The sequence below is a fragment of the Danio rerio genome, chromosome 17 (assembly GCF_052040795.2).
Source record: "Danio rerio strain M-AB ecotype USA chromosome 17, GRCz13ab, whole genome shotgun sequence".
NCBI lineage: Eukaryota > Metazoa > Chordata > Actinopteri > Cypriniformes > Danionidae > Danio > Danio rerio.
Genome location: NC_141037.1, coordinates 39,609,550 through 39,626,567, shown reverse-complemented (window position 1 = coordinate 39,626,567; position 17,018 = coordinate 39,609,550). Strand labels below are relative to the sequence as shown.

The following is a 17,018-nucleotide window of genomic DNA, read 5'->3' as shown; positions in this document are numbered from 1 at the left end:
TAGCAATACCTGCTTTTCGGCGCTCTCTGCTCTCTGGTCAGCCTCTATGACTCTCTGTTCCAGCTCCTGCATCTACAGAAAGAAACAGACAGGATCACGGATTGCTCGGTTAAGGCTGTGGATGTATATGTGTGTGTGTTGGTTATATAAACTAAAAGTGTGAGATAAACTATAAGAACAATCTACTGTACTGTATATCTGATTTGGAGTGTTGTTATCTTTCATGCCTAACTGATTTTGATCATAATCCGGTTCTAAATACTCAGGGCATATTGTACAGCTGCGGGTTTGGACATGCTCATGACACAAACCACTACGCTTATCAACAAGACCTGCATGTTGGTTTGACAGCACGGCGAAAAGCCTTAAGGCACATCCTTGTAAACAAGCCACACAGTCCTACATCATGAACGCTGTTGGGTTTTTTGCATCACATTTTAATTTTTCAGAACATACTGAAAGCAAAGTGATTTTGCTTTGTTTTGACTTGTTTACCTTTAAGTGTAGTTTATAACAATTTTTTTTTCACTTTGTTTTTTTTTTTCTCAGGTTTGTTTTATTTTTACTTTGTTAAATGAGATGGTGTTATTCTTGGGTGTAGCTTGTAGTTGTTTCTATTTTGTTTCACTTTGTTTCCATTTTGTTTGACATTTTGTTTTGCATCAGTTTATTGTGACTACATCAATATGTTTAGTTTGTAAATATTTGTATTTTTGTTTTGCTCCTTTTATCTTTGCATATTTTCTTTTTCTTGACTTTTTATTTCTATTGTTATTTATTTGTTATTGTCTATTTAGGTCTATGATTGTACTTTTCGTATTGGAAGCTTTCATCACCACCAAGACCAAGATTTCGTCCATGTAAACACACCTCTTGCTGATTCAGATTCTTGTTTTACTTATTTTTTATTTGTTTTTGATTTGTTATTATGTTACTGTTGTATGTACCTGTTTATGTGCTTTTATTTAGTAAATATGCATCTTGAGCTGTTTATTTTGGTCAGGAAACACTTATAACAAGACAACTTGAATTAAATTTTAATTAAAGTGATGCAGAAATCATGACGTTTTATTTTTGCTTGAATATAAATTCTGTTATTAATTTTGCACCCTCATGTATGCAAAAGTGTTCTTGGAGCTTTGTATGATAACATTTGAGCAACTGAAGTCACAGGGAATGTTTTTGGACATCTTTGAACATCTACTGATGTGTGGAAAGAGAGATCTCTAATATTTCATCTAATTTTGAGTTCTAAAGATAAACAAAGGTCTCAGCAGGGTTCTTAAAAAGTCAAAAAAACTAAAACTTAGGCCTTAAAAAGTCTTAAATTTACTGAAAGGTGGTGTTGTATGTCTTAAATACTTATAAACAGGTCTTAATTTTCCTTTGTCCATGTAAAGCTACCCAATCGCTACAACCAACAAACCATCTAAAAAACTTTTACCAAAAGTAAAATTGATGAACACTATTTATCAATATGGTTTACTTTTCTTCCTTACATGCTTAAAATAACATCTCAAAGTTCTGCATGTATTTATGCATAAATGTATGTTGTGAATAAATTAGGTTTATTATTGCTTTAACAATTTATTGTAATAGAAAATGTCTCTATTTAACTATGTTTTGACACAATTGTTTAAAACATGTGGCTAAGAAATAACTAAATTTTAATTTAATTTAAACAAGTAAAAAAAATATTACACTGGCTATTCCAAAAAAATCCATAGCATTTTGCCTTGTAAAACTCTAAAATTTAATTCATAATGGTCTTAAAAGTTCTTTAAAAAATCTTGAATTTGACTTTGTGAAACCTGCAGAAACCCTGTCTCAGGGGATTGAAACAATGTGAGGGAGAGTAATTAATAACAAAACCTAAATTTTTGGGTGAACTAATCCTTAAATTTTCATCTAGGATAATATTTACCAATGTAAATCACCCATATAAAAAACAAATTATCTCATTGCCCTTAGAAATTTAAATGCTTTAACACATTGTTATTATTTAAGAACCTGAATAAACAAGTGATCCAAATGGTTGTTTAAATGCATAAAAACTATGTTCTATCGCTGCATATTTACTGTAGATGGAACGTTTACAAAAAAGCCTGTGTGGAAATCTCATGAAAATGACTAACTGCGAGAGTACACTTCTTCATTTAGAATAACCTGAATTCATCAACATTCACATGAGAGCAAGAACTAATTTATACGCATATGATCCTGTCATGAAGCTGGCGGAAATTTTGTAAAACACTCTTCACTGCTCACAAAAGTATGCAACATTAAACTAATAAATGAGACCCAATAAAAAGAAAAGAAGACGATTTGACAGGACCGCTCATCTGTGCATGAATTAGATCTCCCACACAGACACACTTTTGGAAAAATCTTGTAATATTAAAAGCTTGTAAGAACCCAGAGTCAATAAGAGTCCCTGGCCACGAGTAAAAAGTAGAACAAGCTCAATAATGGACTTTGATGCTGAGGTTGTCATTCTATTTTGCACTGTATTTATTTTGTCTGCTATCCTTTGTTCTGACTTGTGTACTCGAGTGTAGTTGGTATTTTATCTTGTTTTGTGTCTGTTTTGTTTCCAATTTGCTTAGTTTTGAGTAAGTTACTCTTGAGTGAAATTTGTAAATAAATAATTGAATGAATGAACGAATGAATGAATGAATCCGGCACCTAGATTGCAGCTCTGCACAAGAAGTTTGGCAAGAGGAGAAATGGTTGTGCCTAAACTGAGCCTGGTTTCTTTCAGGGTTTTATTCCTTCACTTACATCAATTGGTGAAGTGTGTTCCTTGCCACTACTTGTTGCTACTGGTTTGGGACCCGTGGAGCTGCGCATCGATGGATTTGCTAATCGGTGTTTGGACTTTCAGCAGTGAATTAAACCACACTAAACTGAACTAAACTGAACTTCAACTCTAAAAACTGGACTGACACAGCTTTAATTTACTGGAACTTCTATGTTAAGCTGCTTTGACACAATCTACATTGTAAAAGCGCTACAGAAATAAACTTGAATTGAATTGATCTGAATCAAATGAATGAATAAACGATTGGACAAATGAATAAACTATCAAAGTAATGAATGATCTAATGAATGAATGAACGATTGAATGATGAAATGAATGAATGAACTATCAAATTAATAATTGATCAAATAAATAAATGAATAAATGGATGATCAAATAAATGATAGAATGATAGAATGAACGATCTAATGAATAAACAAATGACAATGAATGAATGATAAAATAATTGAAGGAGTGAATGATCAAATGAATGAATGAATGAATGAATGAATAATCATATGAAGGAATAAATGAATGATGGAATGATTGAAGAAATTAATGATCACATGTATGAATAACCGGTTGGATGATCAGATGATCAAATGATCGATGGAATGATGGAATGATCGAATGAATGATCTAATGAATGAACGAGTGATTGAATGATTAAATGAATAAATGATCTAATAAATTATTGAACGATCAAATGAATGAATGAATGGTCAAATGAAGGATTGATCAAATAAAAGAATGAATGAATGGATGATCAAATGATCGACTGAATGATGGAATAAACAATCTAATGAATGAAAAACTGATTGAATGATCAAATGAATGAATGAATCAATAATCAATGAAACAACTGAATGGTTGATCAAATAACTGAATGAAAAAAAATGGAGGTTCAAATGATTGAATGAATGATCAAACGAACGAATGAATGATCAAAGTATTGAAGGAATGAGCGATCAAATGAATGAAGGATCTATTGAACGATTGAATGATCAAATGAATGGACTGAATGATAGAATAATCGAAAGAACAATCTAGTGAACAACAAGTGATTGAATGATCAAATGAATGAATGATCAAATTTTTTTGTTTGTTTTTTTTTGTCTTTGTAATATTGTTATATTACTCACCTTAGTGTGTAACATTTAATTCACTTTCACTGTTTTCATTTTGCTTTTGTAAGGAACTGTTTCTGTTTTCATTGTCTTGATGCCATTATCATTGCACTGTGTAATTGTTATTATTTAGCTTAGCTTAATTTCCATTTTATTTGTTTTGCTTCGTTTTATTTTGTTTTGACATTAAGAGATTATTGTTTAGCATAGTTTGTAATTGCATCCATTTAGTAACACTTTGTGTAGTTTTGACCTGGCATTGTATTTCTTTTGAGTGTAGTTTGCAATTGTTTCAATTGTGTTTTGCTTGGTTTTCACCACTTTAGGGAATATTATCTAAAGCTTGCAAGAACTCACACAAGCAGAGTTCCTGGCCATGACGTGCCTTGTTCTCATTGTGTCATGAGCTCATTGACCCAGTAAAAAGGAGGACAAGCATACAAATGGATTCCCACTGTATGACAGAGCACCCCTTTTGTTCAAACGTCTTTGTTCTTTGGCTTTTTTCTCATTCCTCAAGCCTAAAGTCCAGAGATTCCCAGAAGGCCTCCACTTCATGTGAGTGTCAGGGCCCGAAGAGCAGCCTGTGGGGTCATTGTGTGGAGGTTTGCTCTTCACCTCGGGGTCAGCAAATGTACAGAAAATGAATGGATGGCACAGCGACAAATATGAAGAGGGACATGCTCTCGCTGACACTTCATCAATCCACATTACTATGGAAATAGTGTCCGCTCACCCAAGCCCAGCGCTGACCTCCGCTTAGCCTTATACCCACTCAGAAAATGATTCACTGAGCATTAAGAGCTACTCTGCAACTATGTCGTAAAGTTTACTGCCGGAGTGTTGAGCTACAGGGCCTTAACAGAGGTAATGGAAACATCTCAATGACATACGCAGATGCAGGGGGAACTCTAAGATACTGTAGTGTAGGCTTCATGCTGCTTCATGCCATGTCGTAATTACTGTAATTTCAAAATGACAACACGGGATGTTATATTCGGAGCTGTGTTTTTTTTTGGCAACAGAATCTGTTCATAAATAATCTGTCAGTAGCAGTCAGGTGAGTCATTTTTCAAGTTGTACAAGTTGTTATTATGAGTACGACAAGGACATGAACTCTGTTTACTAGATGAAATCCCATAATTACAGCATTGCGTGAGCTCAATTTTAGTGAGTAAATTATCGTTTTAAATGTGTCACAGTGAAAATTAGACTGTCAGACTTCAATCTGTTTAATTGATCAGAAAACTCAGGCAGCATGGTGGCTCACTGGTTAGCACAGTCGCCTCACAGCAGGAAGGTCGCTGGGTTAAGTCTCGACTGGGCCACATTAGCTAATCATGATCCTTCAATCAAAAGATCCCAAGTCATATATATATATATATATATATATATATATATATATATATATATATATATATATATATATATATATATATATATCCTCATTTCCTTTCTACAACTATCTTCGTCTGGAAGAAACCCCCTCCTCTCCTTCTTCCACCTTTATCCAGAATGGGTGGTACGGTGGCCCAGTGACTAGTACTGTTGCCTCACAGCAAGAATTCCAATGATTATTAAAAAAATAGCTAGCAATACAGGTGTTTCTTGGCATGAATGATCAATAAGTAAAACATAACGTTACATGAGAACTTCACACTACATTTTTTTCCACAGCTTGTTTTCATTCCGATCACATTAGAATCTACTCTGACTAAAGTGTACAAACTTACTATGGACAGCAAAGATGTCATAACATTCTCTTAAGAAGTTAAGATTGCTTAAACAAAATACTAAAACCCAATGTACATCATCCAGATTTAGCAAAAGGTTGAGGATGGACTAATGGTTGACAGGACAACAGGGCACAGGTTAAACAGGTGGAGCAGGGCAGCTGTTCATGCAGCAGACAACTAGGTATGTGAAACATTTAACAACTGTTCTCCAGCAGTTGCTATGGAGAAATGTAAAAACGATTTGAAACAATATGAAAGCAGAGAATGTGAAGTATGCATTAATGACTACAGAAAACACCAGCATAGCATCCATCTGCCATGATCAAGCCTATCTAAAACACTGCCTTTTTACATTTCAAGTCTTTCCAAAATCTTTGTTCGTATTCAGAACAAACATCAAGATATTTTAGGTAAAATCTAAGAGCTCCATAGACAGCAAGGTTTCTGACTTCTTTAAAGTCAGGAACCAGAAATATACCAAAAAGCATCCACAAAACAGACTTTCCATATGCCTTCAGAGGTTAAATAGAAACATTATCAAGCTATGAGAATACTTTTGTGTGCAAAGAAAACAAAATAATGACTTTAATCAACAGTTTCTTCTCCTCAGTGTCAGTATATTGAACATGTCAGGAAAAAGTAGACATCTTTAACTTCTATGTAAGCTGATACAGATGATGTAAAAAGTGTGCAAAAGTATTTAATTCCTAGAGTAAGTGGCTATTGTTGAATAAACTTCAACCTACTCTCTCAAAATGTAATGATTAACCATCCTAGACACAGACGCCTAATGTCTGAAACAACCAACAGCTCAATAATTAATTTGAGAACTATGCAGGAAGATAAAAATACATATAAAGGAAGAATGGTGGATTTAAAAGGATAGTTCACCCAAAAATGAACATTTCTGTCATTTGATTTGCTATATGTAGGAAGTCTTATGTTGGCATCAGATTTTCTTGTTGCGATTAACTGCAGAAGCTTTTTTCACGATATAGGTAGAGGTAAACCACCATCGCATCTAAAAAGAGAGGGAAAACGATGGGGAATTGACAGAAACTAATCTAATCTTAGTTTCTTGTTTAACGGAGGAGATACAAAAAAAAAACTGAAGGTTTCAATTAAATGTAGTAAATGAATCTGACTTTGAATTTAGAGTGTAAATACTGTCAGTTGACAGATAGAGAACAATACACAAAACATTGGTGAGCAAACCAAAGCAAAGGCAGGAGCAGTTTGACTAGTGTATCAGCACTGAACTCCATTATGTTATACAGTAAATGGGATTGTTTATGTTTTTACTATAATAGGTTCAATATAAAAAATTAAAAAATAATACGACACCGTTAATTAATATGTTAATTTGAAGCAACATTTGATTGAAATTTTAAATAAAAGCAGATAAATTAATGTAATATGGTTTGGTATATGTAACTTTGGCCCACAGCACTAAATCCAACCCGGGCTCATCGTGGAAACGTAGCCCCGTGGAAGTTTCTGCGGACCGCAAGATACTTCCCGGGAGGTACGTATTCGAGCGTTTTTTGTTTTCGCGGATCCGCGAGAGGCCGCTGTGCACGCTTTTTCGCGTCTCGGGCGCCTCTCGGGAACGCGTGCTGTTCTCCCGCGAAAAACCGCCGGATTGGACGACCCGGCTGCCCTCCTCTTCCTCCTTCCCTAAACCCAAGCGACGGTTTGCAAAAGCCGTCCAAAAAAAAAAAAAAGCAAAAGCCCTCGTCTTCTATTTCGACCGCGTTTTCAGATCCCACCGCGTTCTCAGCCTTATTTTTCTGATTCTGTTTTCATCTTACCTGATTTCTGGAACCGCTCCTCCGGGGCTTCCGCTCCACTGACGCAACGCTGTAAGCTAAGCAGACAAACTGGTTGCATTGGGAAAGCCCTTCACTCGGAGGCGAGCCGTCGGCTGGCGAGCACGAAGAGGAGGAGCGGAGCGGCGCCACACCACCCCGCAGCGTTCGCTCGAAAAAAACTAAACGTACGTACCTCCGGCCACGTAAATCGCGGTCTCCAGAAACATCCACGGGGCTACGTTTCCAGAATGAGCTTGGGTTGCCAAAATCAAGTATTGTTTTTGGCCCTTTATGAGAATAAATTTGGGCACCCCTGGTTTAAACTATGTTCCTTGCTGATTGATAAAATGCAAGTCAATGGCAGAACCAGTCTACCAGCACTTTAATAGTAAAAAATAGTCCTTAAAAAAACATAGAGAATACCTGTGGCTACTGATAATACACTGAAGCAAACTAATCAGCCTGTGCAAGGAAACTCAACAATATTCAGCTTCAGGCCAATGGTCCAGAATGACATCTGGTTCGTGAACGAATCCTTCTTTTGAACCATTTCTTTTTAGAGAAGTGGATGAATCAGTTCACCATAGTTATTCTATCAAAACTCTCTTTTTTGGACATGCTTTACTTACATTTCAGATCTAAATGAGCCAATATACCAAAACATATAAGCCTTAAGGCCACAGTGTCAGCTAAAAATGTTCTCTAATTTTCTGTTGGCGAGAAAAAATAAATAAATAAATCACCTCCAACTTAGACACACCAAGGGAGAGCAGATGAAAAGCAATTTTTTTGGGTCAACAAACCCTTTAAAAATGGAGGGAATGAAAGAGGGTGGTTGAGTCTGACAGAGCAAAAGACGGTAAGAAAGCATTATTGCTATTGAAGGCATGGAAGAATTTCTTATGGAAGAAACCCCCTCCTCTCCTTCTTCCACCTTTATCCAGAATGGGTGGTACGGTGGCCCAGTGACTAGTACTGTTGCCTCACAGCAAGAATTCCAATGATTATTAAAAAAATAGCTAGCAATACAGGTGTTTCTTGGCATGAATGATCAATAAGTAAAACATAACGTTACATGAGAACTTCACACTACATTTTTTTCCACAGCTTGTTTTCATTCCGATCACATTAGAATCTACTCTGACTAAAGTGTACAAACTTACTATGGACAGCAAAGATGTCATAACATTCTCTTAAGAAGTTAAGATTGCTTAAACAAAATACTAAAACCCAATGTACATCATCCAGATTTAGCAAAAGGTTGAGGATGGACTAATGGTTGACAGGACAACAGGGCACAGGTTAAACAGGTGGAGCAGGGCAGCTGTTCATGCAGCAGACAACTAGGTATGTGAAACATTTAACAACTGTTCTCCAGCAGTTGCTATGGAGAAATGTAAAAACGATTTGAAACAATATGAAAGCAGAGAATGTGAAGTATGCATTAATGACTACAGAAAACACCAGCATAGCATCCATCTGCCATGATCAAGCCTATCTAAAACACTGCCTTTTTACATTTCAAGTCTTTCCAAAATCTTTGTTCGTATTCAGAACAAACATCAAGATATTTTAGGTAAAATCTAAGAGCTCCATAGACAGCAAGGTTTCTGACTTCTTTAAAGTCAGGAACCAGAAATATACCAAAAAGCATCCACAAAACAGACTTTCCATATGCCTTCAGAGGTTAAATAGAAACATTATCAAGCTATGAGAATACTTTTGTGTGCAAAGAAAACAAAATAATGACTTTAATCAACAGTTTCTTCTCCTCAGTGTCAGTATATTGAACATGTCAGGAAAAAGTAGACATCTTTAACTTCTATGTAAGCTGATACAGATGATGTAAAAAGTGTGCAAAAGTATTTAATTCCTAGAGTAAGTGGCTATTGTTGAATAAACTTCAACCTACTCTCTCAAAATGTAATGATTAACCATCCTAGACACAGACGCCTAATGTCTGAAACAACCAACAGCTCAATAATTAATTTGAGAACTATGCAGGAAGATAAAAATACATATAAAGGAAGAATGGTGGATTTAAAAGGATAGTTCACCCAAAAATGAACATTTCTGTCATTTGATTTGCTATATGTAGGAAGTCTTATGTTGGCATCAGATTTTCTTGTTGCGATTAACTGCAGAAGCTTTTTTCACGATATAGGTAGAGGTAAACCACCATCGCATCTAAAAAGAGAGGGAAAACGATGGGGAATTGACAGAAACTAATCTAATCTTAGTTTCTTGTTTAACGGAGGAGATACAAAAAAAAAACTGAAGGTTTCAATTAAATGTAGTAAATGAATCTGACTTTGAATTTAGAGTGTAAATACTGTCAGTTGACAGATAGAGAACAATACACAAAACATTGGTGAGCAAACCAAAGCAAAGGCAGGAGCAGTTTGACTAGTGTATCAGCACTGAACTCCATTATGTTATACAGTAAATGGGATTGTTTATGTTTTTACTATAATAGGTTCAATATAAAAAATTAAAAAATAATACGACACCGTTAATTAATATGTTAATTTGAAGCAACATTTGATTGAAATTTTAAATAAAAGCAGATAAATTAATGTAATATGGTTTGGTATATGTAACTTTGGCCCACAGCACTAAATCCAACCCGGGCTCATCGTGGAAACGTAGCCCCGTGGAAGTTTCTGCGGACCGCAAGATACTTCCCGGGAGGTACGTATTCGAGCGTTTTTTGTTTTCGCGGATCCGCGAGAGGCCGCTGTGCACGCTTTTTCGCGTCTCGGGCGCCTCTCGGGAACGCGTGCTGTTCTCCCGCGAAAAACCGCCGGATTGGACGACCCGGCTGCCCTCCTCTTCCTCCTTCCCTAAACCCAAGCGACGGTTTGCAAAAGCCGTCCAAAAAAAAAAAAAAGCAAAAGCCCTCGTCTTCTATTTCGACCGCGTTTTCAGATCCCACCGCGTTCTCAGCCTTATTTTTCTGATTCTGTTTTCATCTTACCTGATTTCTGGAACCGCTCCTCCGGGGCTTCCGCTCCACTGACGCAACGCTGTAAGCTAAGCAGACAAACTGGTTGCATTGGGAAAGCCCTTCACTCGGAGGCGAGCCGTCGGCTGGCGAGCACGAAGAGGAGGAGCGGAGCGGCGCCACACCACCCCGCAGCGTTCGCTCGAAAAAAACTAAACGTACGTACCTCCGGCCACGTAAATCGCGGTCTCCAGAAACATCCACGGGGCTACGTTTCCAGAATGAGCTTGGGTTGCCAAAATCAAGTATTGTTTTTGGCCCTTTATGAGAATAAATTTGGGCACCCCTGGTTTAAACTATGTTCCTTGCTGATTGATAAAATGCAAGTCAATGGCAGAACCAGTCTACCAGCACTTTAATAGTAAAAAATAGTCCTTAAAAAAACATAGAGAATACCTGTGGCTACTGATAATACACTGAAGCAAACTAATCAGCCTGTGCAAGGAAACTCAACAATATTCAGCTTCAGGCCAATGGTCCAGAATGACATCTGGTTCGTGAACGAATCCTTCTTTTGAACCATTTCTTTTTAGAGAAGTGGATGAATCAGTTCACCATAGTTATTCTATCAAAACTCTCTTTTTTGGACATGCTTTACTTACATTTCAGATCTAAATGAGCCAATATACCAAAACATATAAGCCTTAAGGCCACAGTGTCAGCTAAAAATGTTCTCTAATTTTCTGTTGGCGAGAAAAAATAAATAAATAAATCACCTCCAACTTAGACACACCAAGGGAGAGCAGATGAAAAGCAATTTTTTTGGGTCAACAAACCCTTTAAAAATGGAGGGAATGAAAGAGGGTGGTTGAGTCTGACAGAGCAAAAGACGGTAAGAAAGCATTATTGCTATTGAAGGCTAATCCTCCTGTCTGGCAGCTCATTAGAAATGAGACAGTTCTACAGAGTGCTTGAAGAACCAGGCCAAAGTCAACACTGCGACTTATTGTATCTTTTACATTTACTTTCTGCTTTCAAACACAAGCACATTCAAAACCATTTCTATGTGAAGTCACTACACTTTATAGACACTTTCTAGTGTAAAAGTAACAGTGTAAAAGATCTCTGGCCATGTTTAGAATAGAGAAATTGCATATTGGAACACAGCTTACTGCACATTTTCTTTGTTTAAACAGAACAATGATAAATTTAATCAATAACTAATAACTATTCATCAATAGTAGCAGGTTATATTGACTGCCACACTCAAAACATGCAGCCATCTGTAACAATGTCCAGTTATTATATACATTTTTTTATTATAAAAGTTATTTTACATTGTATATGCACAATATAGATTTAAACTTGTGGAATAAAAACCGCACAACTTTAGATTATCATTTCAATACTTCAATACTTGTAGGTCAGAGCAGATAGCAGAAAATAGACTGGGCTTGTGACAGTCACGCTCTGTCTATAAAAATGAGAAGATGAGTCAGACCCAGATTAAAGATTACTTTCCTTATTTCATGCAGTGTTATTCAAAGTACAGTGCATTTGGTCAGTTTATGCATTCCCTGGGAACGAGAAAATACCGTGCATCTGACTTTAGTTTAACCTATTTATACACATTGCACTGTTAGACCATTTTTACCTCGGTATTTACTGTTATATTGTATTTAAAATCAATATTTTATCAATACAGAAATTCTGCATACAAACTGCACTATTCAATGTGCACATCACATATTGTGCAGATATAAGGTAACACTTTACTTAATGAGGGTGTTCATAAGGCTGTCATGAAACCTTTAAAATCATGACCTGAACATGACCTCATGATTACGAATGAGACTTTATGTATGATTATGACAAAGGTAATTAATTGTCCCTAACACAGTTGTTTTATGAGAACTGACATAAAGTAATACAAACCAGGCTCATTCTGATTAGGTACCCCTATATACGTTTCTGGACAGCACCAAATACATCTTAGGAGGTAATTTTATTTTTTTTTCTTTTGCAGTTTTTGTATTCACAAATCAGCAAATTTTAATTGGCAATCACTGCAAATGCTTTTTGAGATCTCTCTCTCTCTCTCTCTCTCTCGCTTTCTTTCTTCTTGCGTAAATCCACTAGAGGGCACTGACTGACTGACTGACTGACTGATCGACCAACCAGCACCCACCCTCCTTCCCTAAACCCAACCAACAGTGTTTTCAAAAGAAATCCAGTAAAAGAAAAGCCCTTGTGGCAGCCTTATTTTAAATTTTACCATATTTTCACCCTGTTATTTACTTGTTTATTTTATTTTTTGTGTTTTGTTTTTGTCTTACCTGCTTTCTGGGACTGTTCTTCACCGTCCATATGGAGGTAAGCGGTTAGCTTATAAGTGTGAAAAGGAATGGCATCATACGCCGTAGCGTTCATTTTAAATACGAAATGCAGCCATACGTACTTCTGGCTACATAATTCGCGATGTCAACAAATGTATATAGGGCTACGTTTTCAGAATTATGCTATGTTGTCATAAGCTGTAAGTATCTTTGTCATGACAACTTAAAATTTCAACAACATACCTTGTCATAAATCTCTCATAAACATGATTGTCATGAGGCCATTATAATTGTGTCATGAGCTTTATAAGAGTGTGATTTATATTTTTCTTGACCTCAACTTCAGTGATACAACTTGCCTGTCAATAAAATTGCCATTAAATATAATGGTTTTATCATAACTATGACTATATATGGTTATACTATTGTTATGACATAGTTATAAAATTATTTATCACTATTTAATAAGAAAATTTAATTGCAAATTAATTGTGCTGGACTGTAAAAGATGAGCAAAAAAAATATTGGACTTAAGACAAATTCATGACAAATTATGTTATTTTGGTTAAGTTGTCACAACAAACATCTTAAACAATGTCATCTTTGCATTTGAGCATGGCTTATTTATAAACTCATTTCGAGACGATCACATGCGTATCATTAAACACAGCTGTTACCACATCAGCTCCATATATTGCACCAATTAGATGTAAATTGACATGCTATAATTAACCAGAGCTTTCTACTCCAGTCATGTTCGTCTTGAAGAATCCCCTCTTCAACCCCTACTCCTCCTCTTCTCTAATAGGGTGGCACGGCGGCCCAGCACTGTTGCCTCACAGCAAGAACACCACAGGTTCGGCCCCTTTCCAAGCCAGTCAGCATTTTTGTGCAGAGTTTGCATGTTCTCCCCATGTTCGCGTGGGTTTTGCCTGGGTTTCCCTGTTTCCTTCCACCATCCAAAAACATGCACCATAAGTAAATTCACTACTTAAAAAAACTCTTAGCCAGATACTGTATATCTCAGCATGTACACAAACAGGGGAGTTCTCGAGACCTACCTGAGCCCAAACTCTTCTCTCGGAGGGAGCCCCGGGCTTGAGAATATTTTGAGCTTAGGGCTCTCTCCTGGGACAGCATGCCAGATACGCTTTATTATCAATCATCAGCTAAGTGTGAACTCCAATGACACTGAATGACAGTTGTCATAAGGATACAAACAATCTCATGCATATGCATGCAATCATGTTGTGATTATAGAGGAGTCTTATGAACACCCCTATAAGTAAAGTGTTAGCAGATATATTATGCACAGTATGATAGTGTGCTATTCAAAAATAGTCTGCTTGCGCAATTTTTATCTCGTGGAACAAATTTTACAACTAAAGGACATGTGTACGTGAACAGAATGGAAAAAGTATTCCCTCATGCCAGAATAAGAGATCACACCCCTCACGCAATTCTGTGTTGAGCTTTTCCTCTGCAAAGTGGGTCAATGTGTAAAACACTCCTAGAGCCGACCAAAGAAGCAGATGAGGAGTGTATGAATATTTCAAAGCAGACAACAGCAGCAAACTCTCAACCCTTACTTTTGTCCTCTTCAACAAAACAAGAAGTAACCCACGAGACACTGCGCCCTGATATCCAGCAAAAGAAAAGCTGGAAGAAACGGGAGAGCAGGAGAAAGTGGAGGTCATGGTGAGTAAAGGGCTGTTAGAGCGATGACCAGAGTGGGAAGAAACCTGATGGAGGACTTCTGGGAGCCGTCCAAGACTTAATGTCCCTGTGGTCTGCGTGTTTGGACAGTAAACACCCTAATGGCACCACCACAGATAGAAAAAAACACACACAACAACAGACCTACCTCTTGGACGGAAAAGAAAAACAAAACTTATGTTGTTGCTTTTGGACGCACTTGTTAACATCAAAAAGAGCATGTAAACACATGGTTTACAGACCGGCCTGATACTGTTTATATGTTCCTTGTGAGAAGATGTTTATTCCACACTGTGTTTATTGAGACAAAGTTATGCATGAAAAAATGGTTCGAAGGTGTTCTGACTCTCCAAGGTTTTTATGGATGAAAAGGTTTCAGACTGACAAGCGCAAAACCTCTAATCATGAGCCCGAAACATATGTTGAGCAAGTACACGGATGCAGATGTTTCTAGCTATGCTAGCTCTTTTTTGTGTGTTGTGTTCTGAAGAGCATCTGACTACAATTTTCACTACTAAGCAAGAGCCTTTTGCAATCTAAATGCTGCCACAAGAGGCACAGTTTAATGCCTATATTACAGTCAGTTTTCTCTTTTAGCAACTGTCAAGTTTAGATTTACTATAAAGGCATTTTACCTTTAGCTAAAGCAAAACCACTAGTTATAAAAATAAAACAAACTCTGCTCGATTATGTGAATACAAACACTTCTAGCTCAATGTGGTGTTGCAATCGAAAACGTCTGACTACAACTCACAGAGACATGCAACGCAATGCATTGCCATAAGAGGTGCTACAGCACTTATTGGTGGAAACATTTTTATAGTCATTTTAATCTTTCAGAACAACTACTAACATGAAACAGTTTGGTAGTTGGTACAGTACAGTAAGTTCAGGTTGCATATCCACCAAATAATTTTTTTTCTGAGAAGTGTATTTTTTCAGTTTGCTAAATAAGAGCTTTTTTTAGGACGCTGAGCTTACATTTTTTATGTGAAGTGCTGAGTGCTCAGAATTTTTTTTAAAAACTAAGAGTTGAAAAAAAAGAAAAATCAAGTGTTTTTGTTTGTGAAATGAATAATAATATATTCAATTCAAATGGGACAGACATTTGATAGGATCTCTATTGCCAATGGAGTACTAATGCCTAGTGGTACAGTACGGTATGGAATGCTTCAGAATGGGTCACATTATTCAGGCTTGTGTCTCTACTGGCAAAGGGTACCAATGGTAACATTTAGTCTTTATTTGGCTTCATAAACAATACAAAACCTATATACTCAGTATAAACCTCTCATCTTTATTCTTCACCGGCATATGTAACGTTAAAATCTTGTTAAAAAATAATTCTGTCATTCTGAGTTCATAATAGTCCAAAAGGTGATCATAATAGTCTAACATGATCAGATCAGATAAGCAGATTGTTCATCTGTATGGTTGCTGAAACAATCATTTGCTCGTTTGTGTTTTTCGACTTTTCCTTTGTTTTTTCACGCTTCACTCTTGCGTTAGTCTGTTTCTTAAAGTATCGGACGTCAGAAGCACTTCAATAATCACAGACACGTTATTATCATCAGCTCAAGAAGTTCAATCACCAGCTCTCTGGAGAAAGTGAAACCAATCCCGATTTAGACAACCTCATAAGAACAACCCGGCACACGCAGATTCTGCTCTTCTTCTTGGCCTTGCGGCTGTTCATTAAGACAACGACAAGGTTTGTTTGAGCTCGGGTCGACCATGACTTGTTATTATATGTATGTATTATAACAGTGTAATGTCCCAGTTGTGTATTTAAAAATGGCGATTCCTTTGTTTTCATTTTCCTGGCTTGTTCATGCGCTAGTGACGATTCTCTGTGAACCAAAAGCATTCAGCTGCACATCTTGCTCTGCCTTTTGGTACCCTTTTGTTATGTTCGGTACCCTTTAGAAAAGATACTAAAAAAGTGGTACGATTCTGTTCACTTTTTGGTAACTTTTGACAGTGGAAACGGGCATAAAAGTATACCAACCCGTATCATACTACCTTGAACCACTCAGTGGAAATGAGCCATAAGGTTACCAAGTATGGTCCCCTTGTAGCACTAACCAAGTGTGTTTAACCACACATGTAAAAGAAATGCTAGTTTTGATCATAAATCAGGCAAACAAAATCTTATACATATGAAGCATAATATCACAGATACTTGACAACAGACTCTCCGGATTCTGACTGTAAACAACCACCCAGAACAGTATAACAACATTTTATACCATGTACACTGAACACTAACTGATTCTGTTCATATTTGATCTTATTTTCTAACATCAAGGCTCATGTATGCAATTTGTTAAGTTGTGAGGGACAGTTCCAAGTGAATTACAAAGTGTAATTTGGTCATGGAAAACTACAAACCTTCTCCAACACACCTTCTAGTCTTTTTCAAGTAAATCTGGACACTGATTTGTTGGTTCAGGTGTGTGTGTTTGGAACTTAAACATACTTTATCATTGCCAAACCAGTCATGTAGTGTGAAAATAACAGTAATTCAACAAATCATTGAGTGGATGGG

At 36.7% G+C, this 17,018-nt stretch overlaps 1 protein-coding gene across 1 annotated transcript in view; it reads right to left on the bottom strand.

Annotated features, from left to right (window-relative positions):
* Window positions 1-17,018, bottom strand: part of plekhh1 (pleckstrin homology, MyTH4 and FERM domain containing H1) — a 90,676-nt gene that overhangs the window by 57,352 nt on the left and 16,306 nt on the right. Inside the window, exon 3 of the mRNA NM_001077519.3 lies at window positions 10-72. Within this exon, the coding sequence (NP_001070987.2) occupies window positions 10-72 (63 nt within the window). The remainder of the gene's footprint in view (window positions 1-9; window positions 73-17,018) is intronic.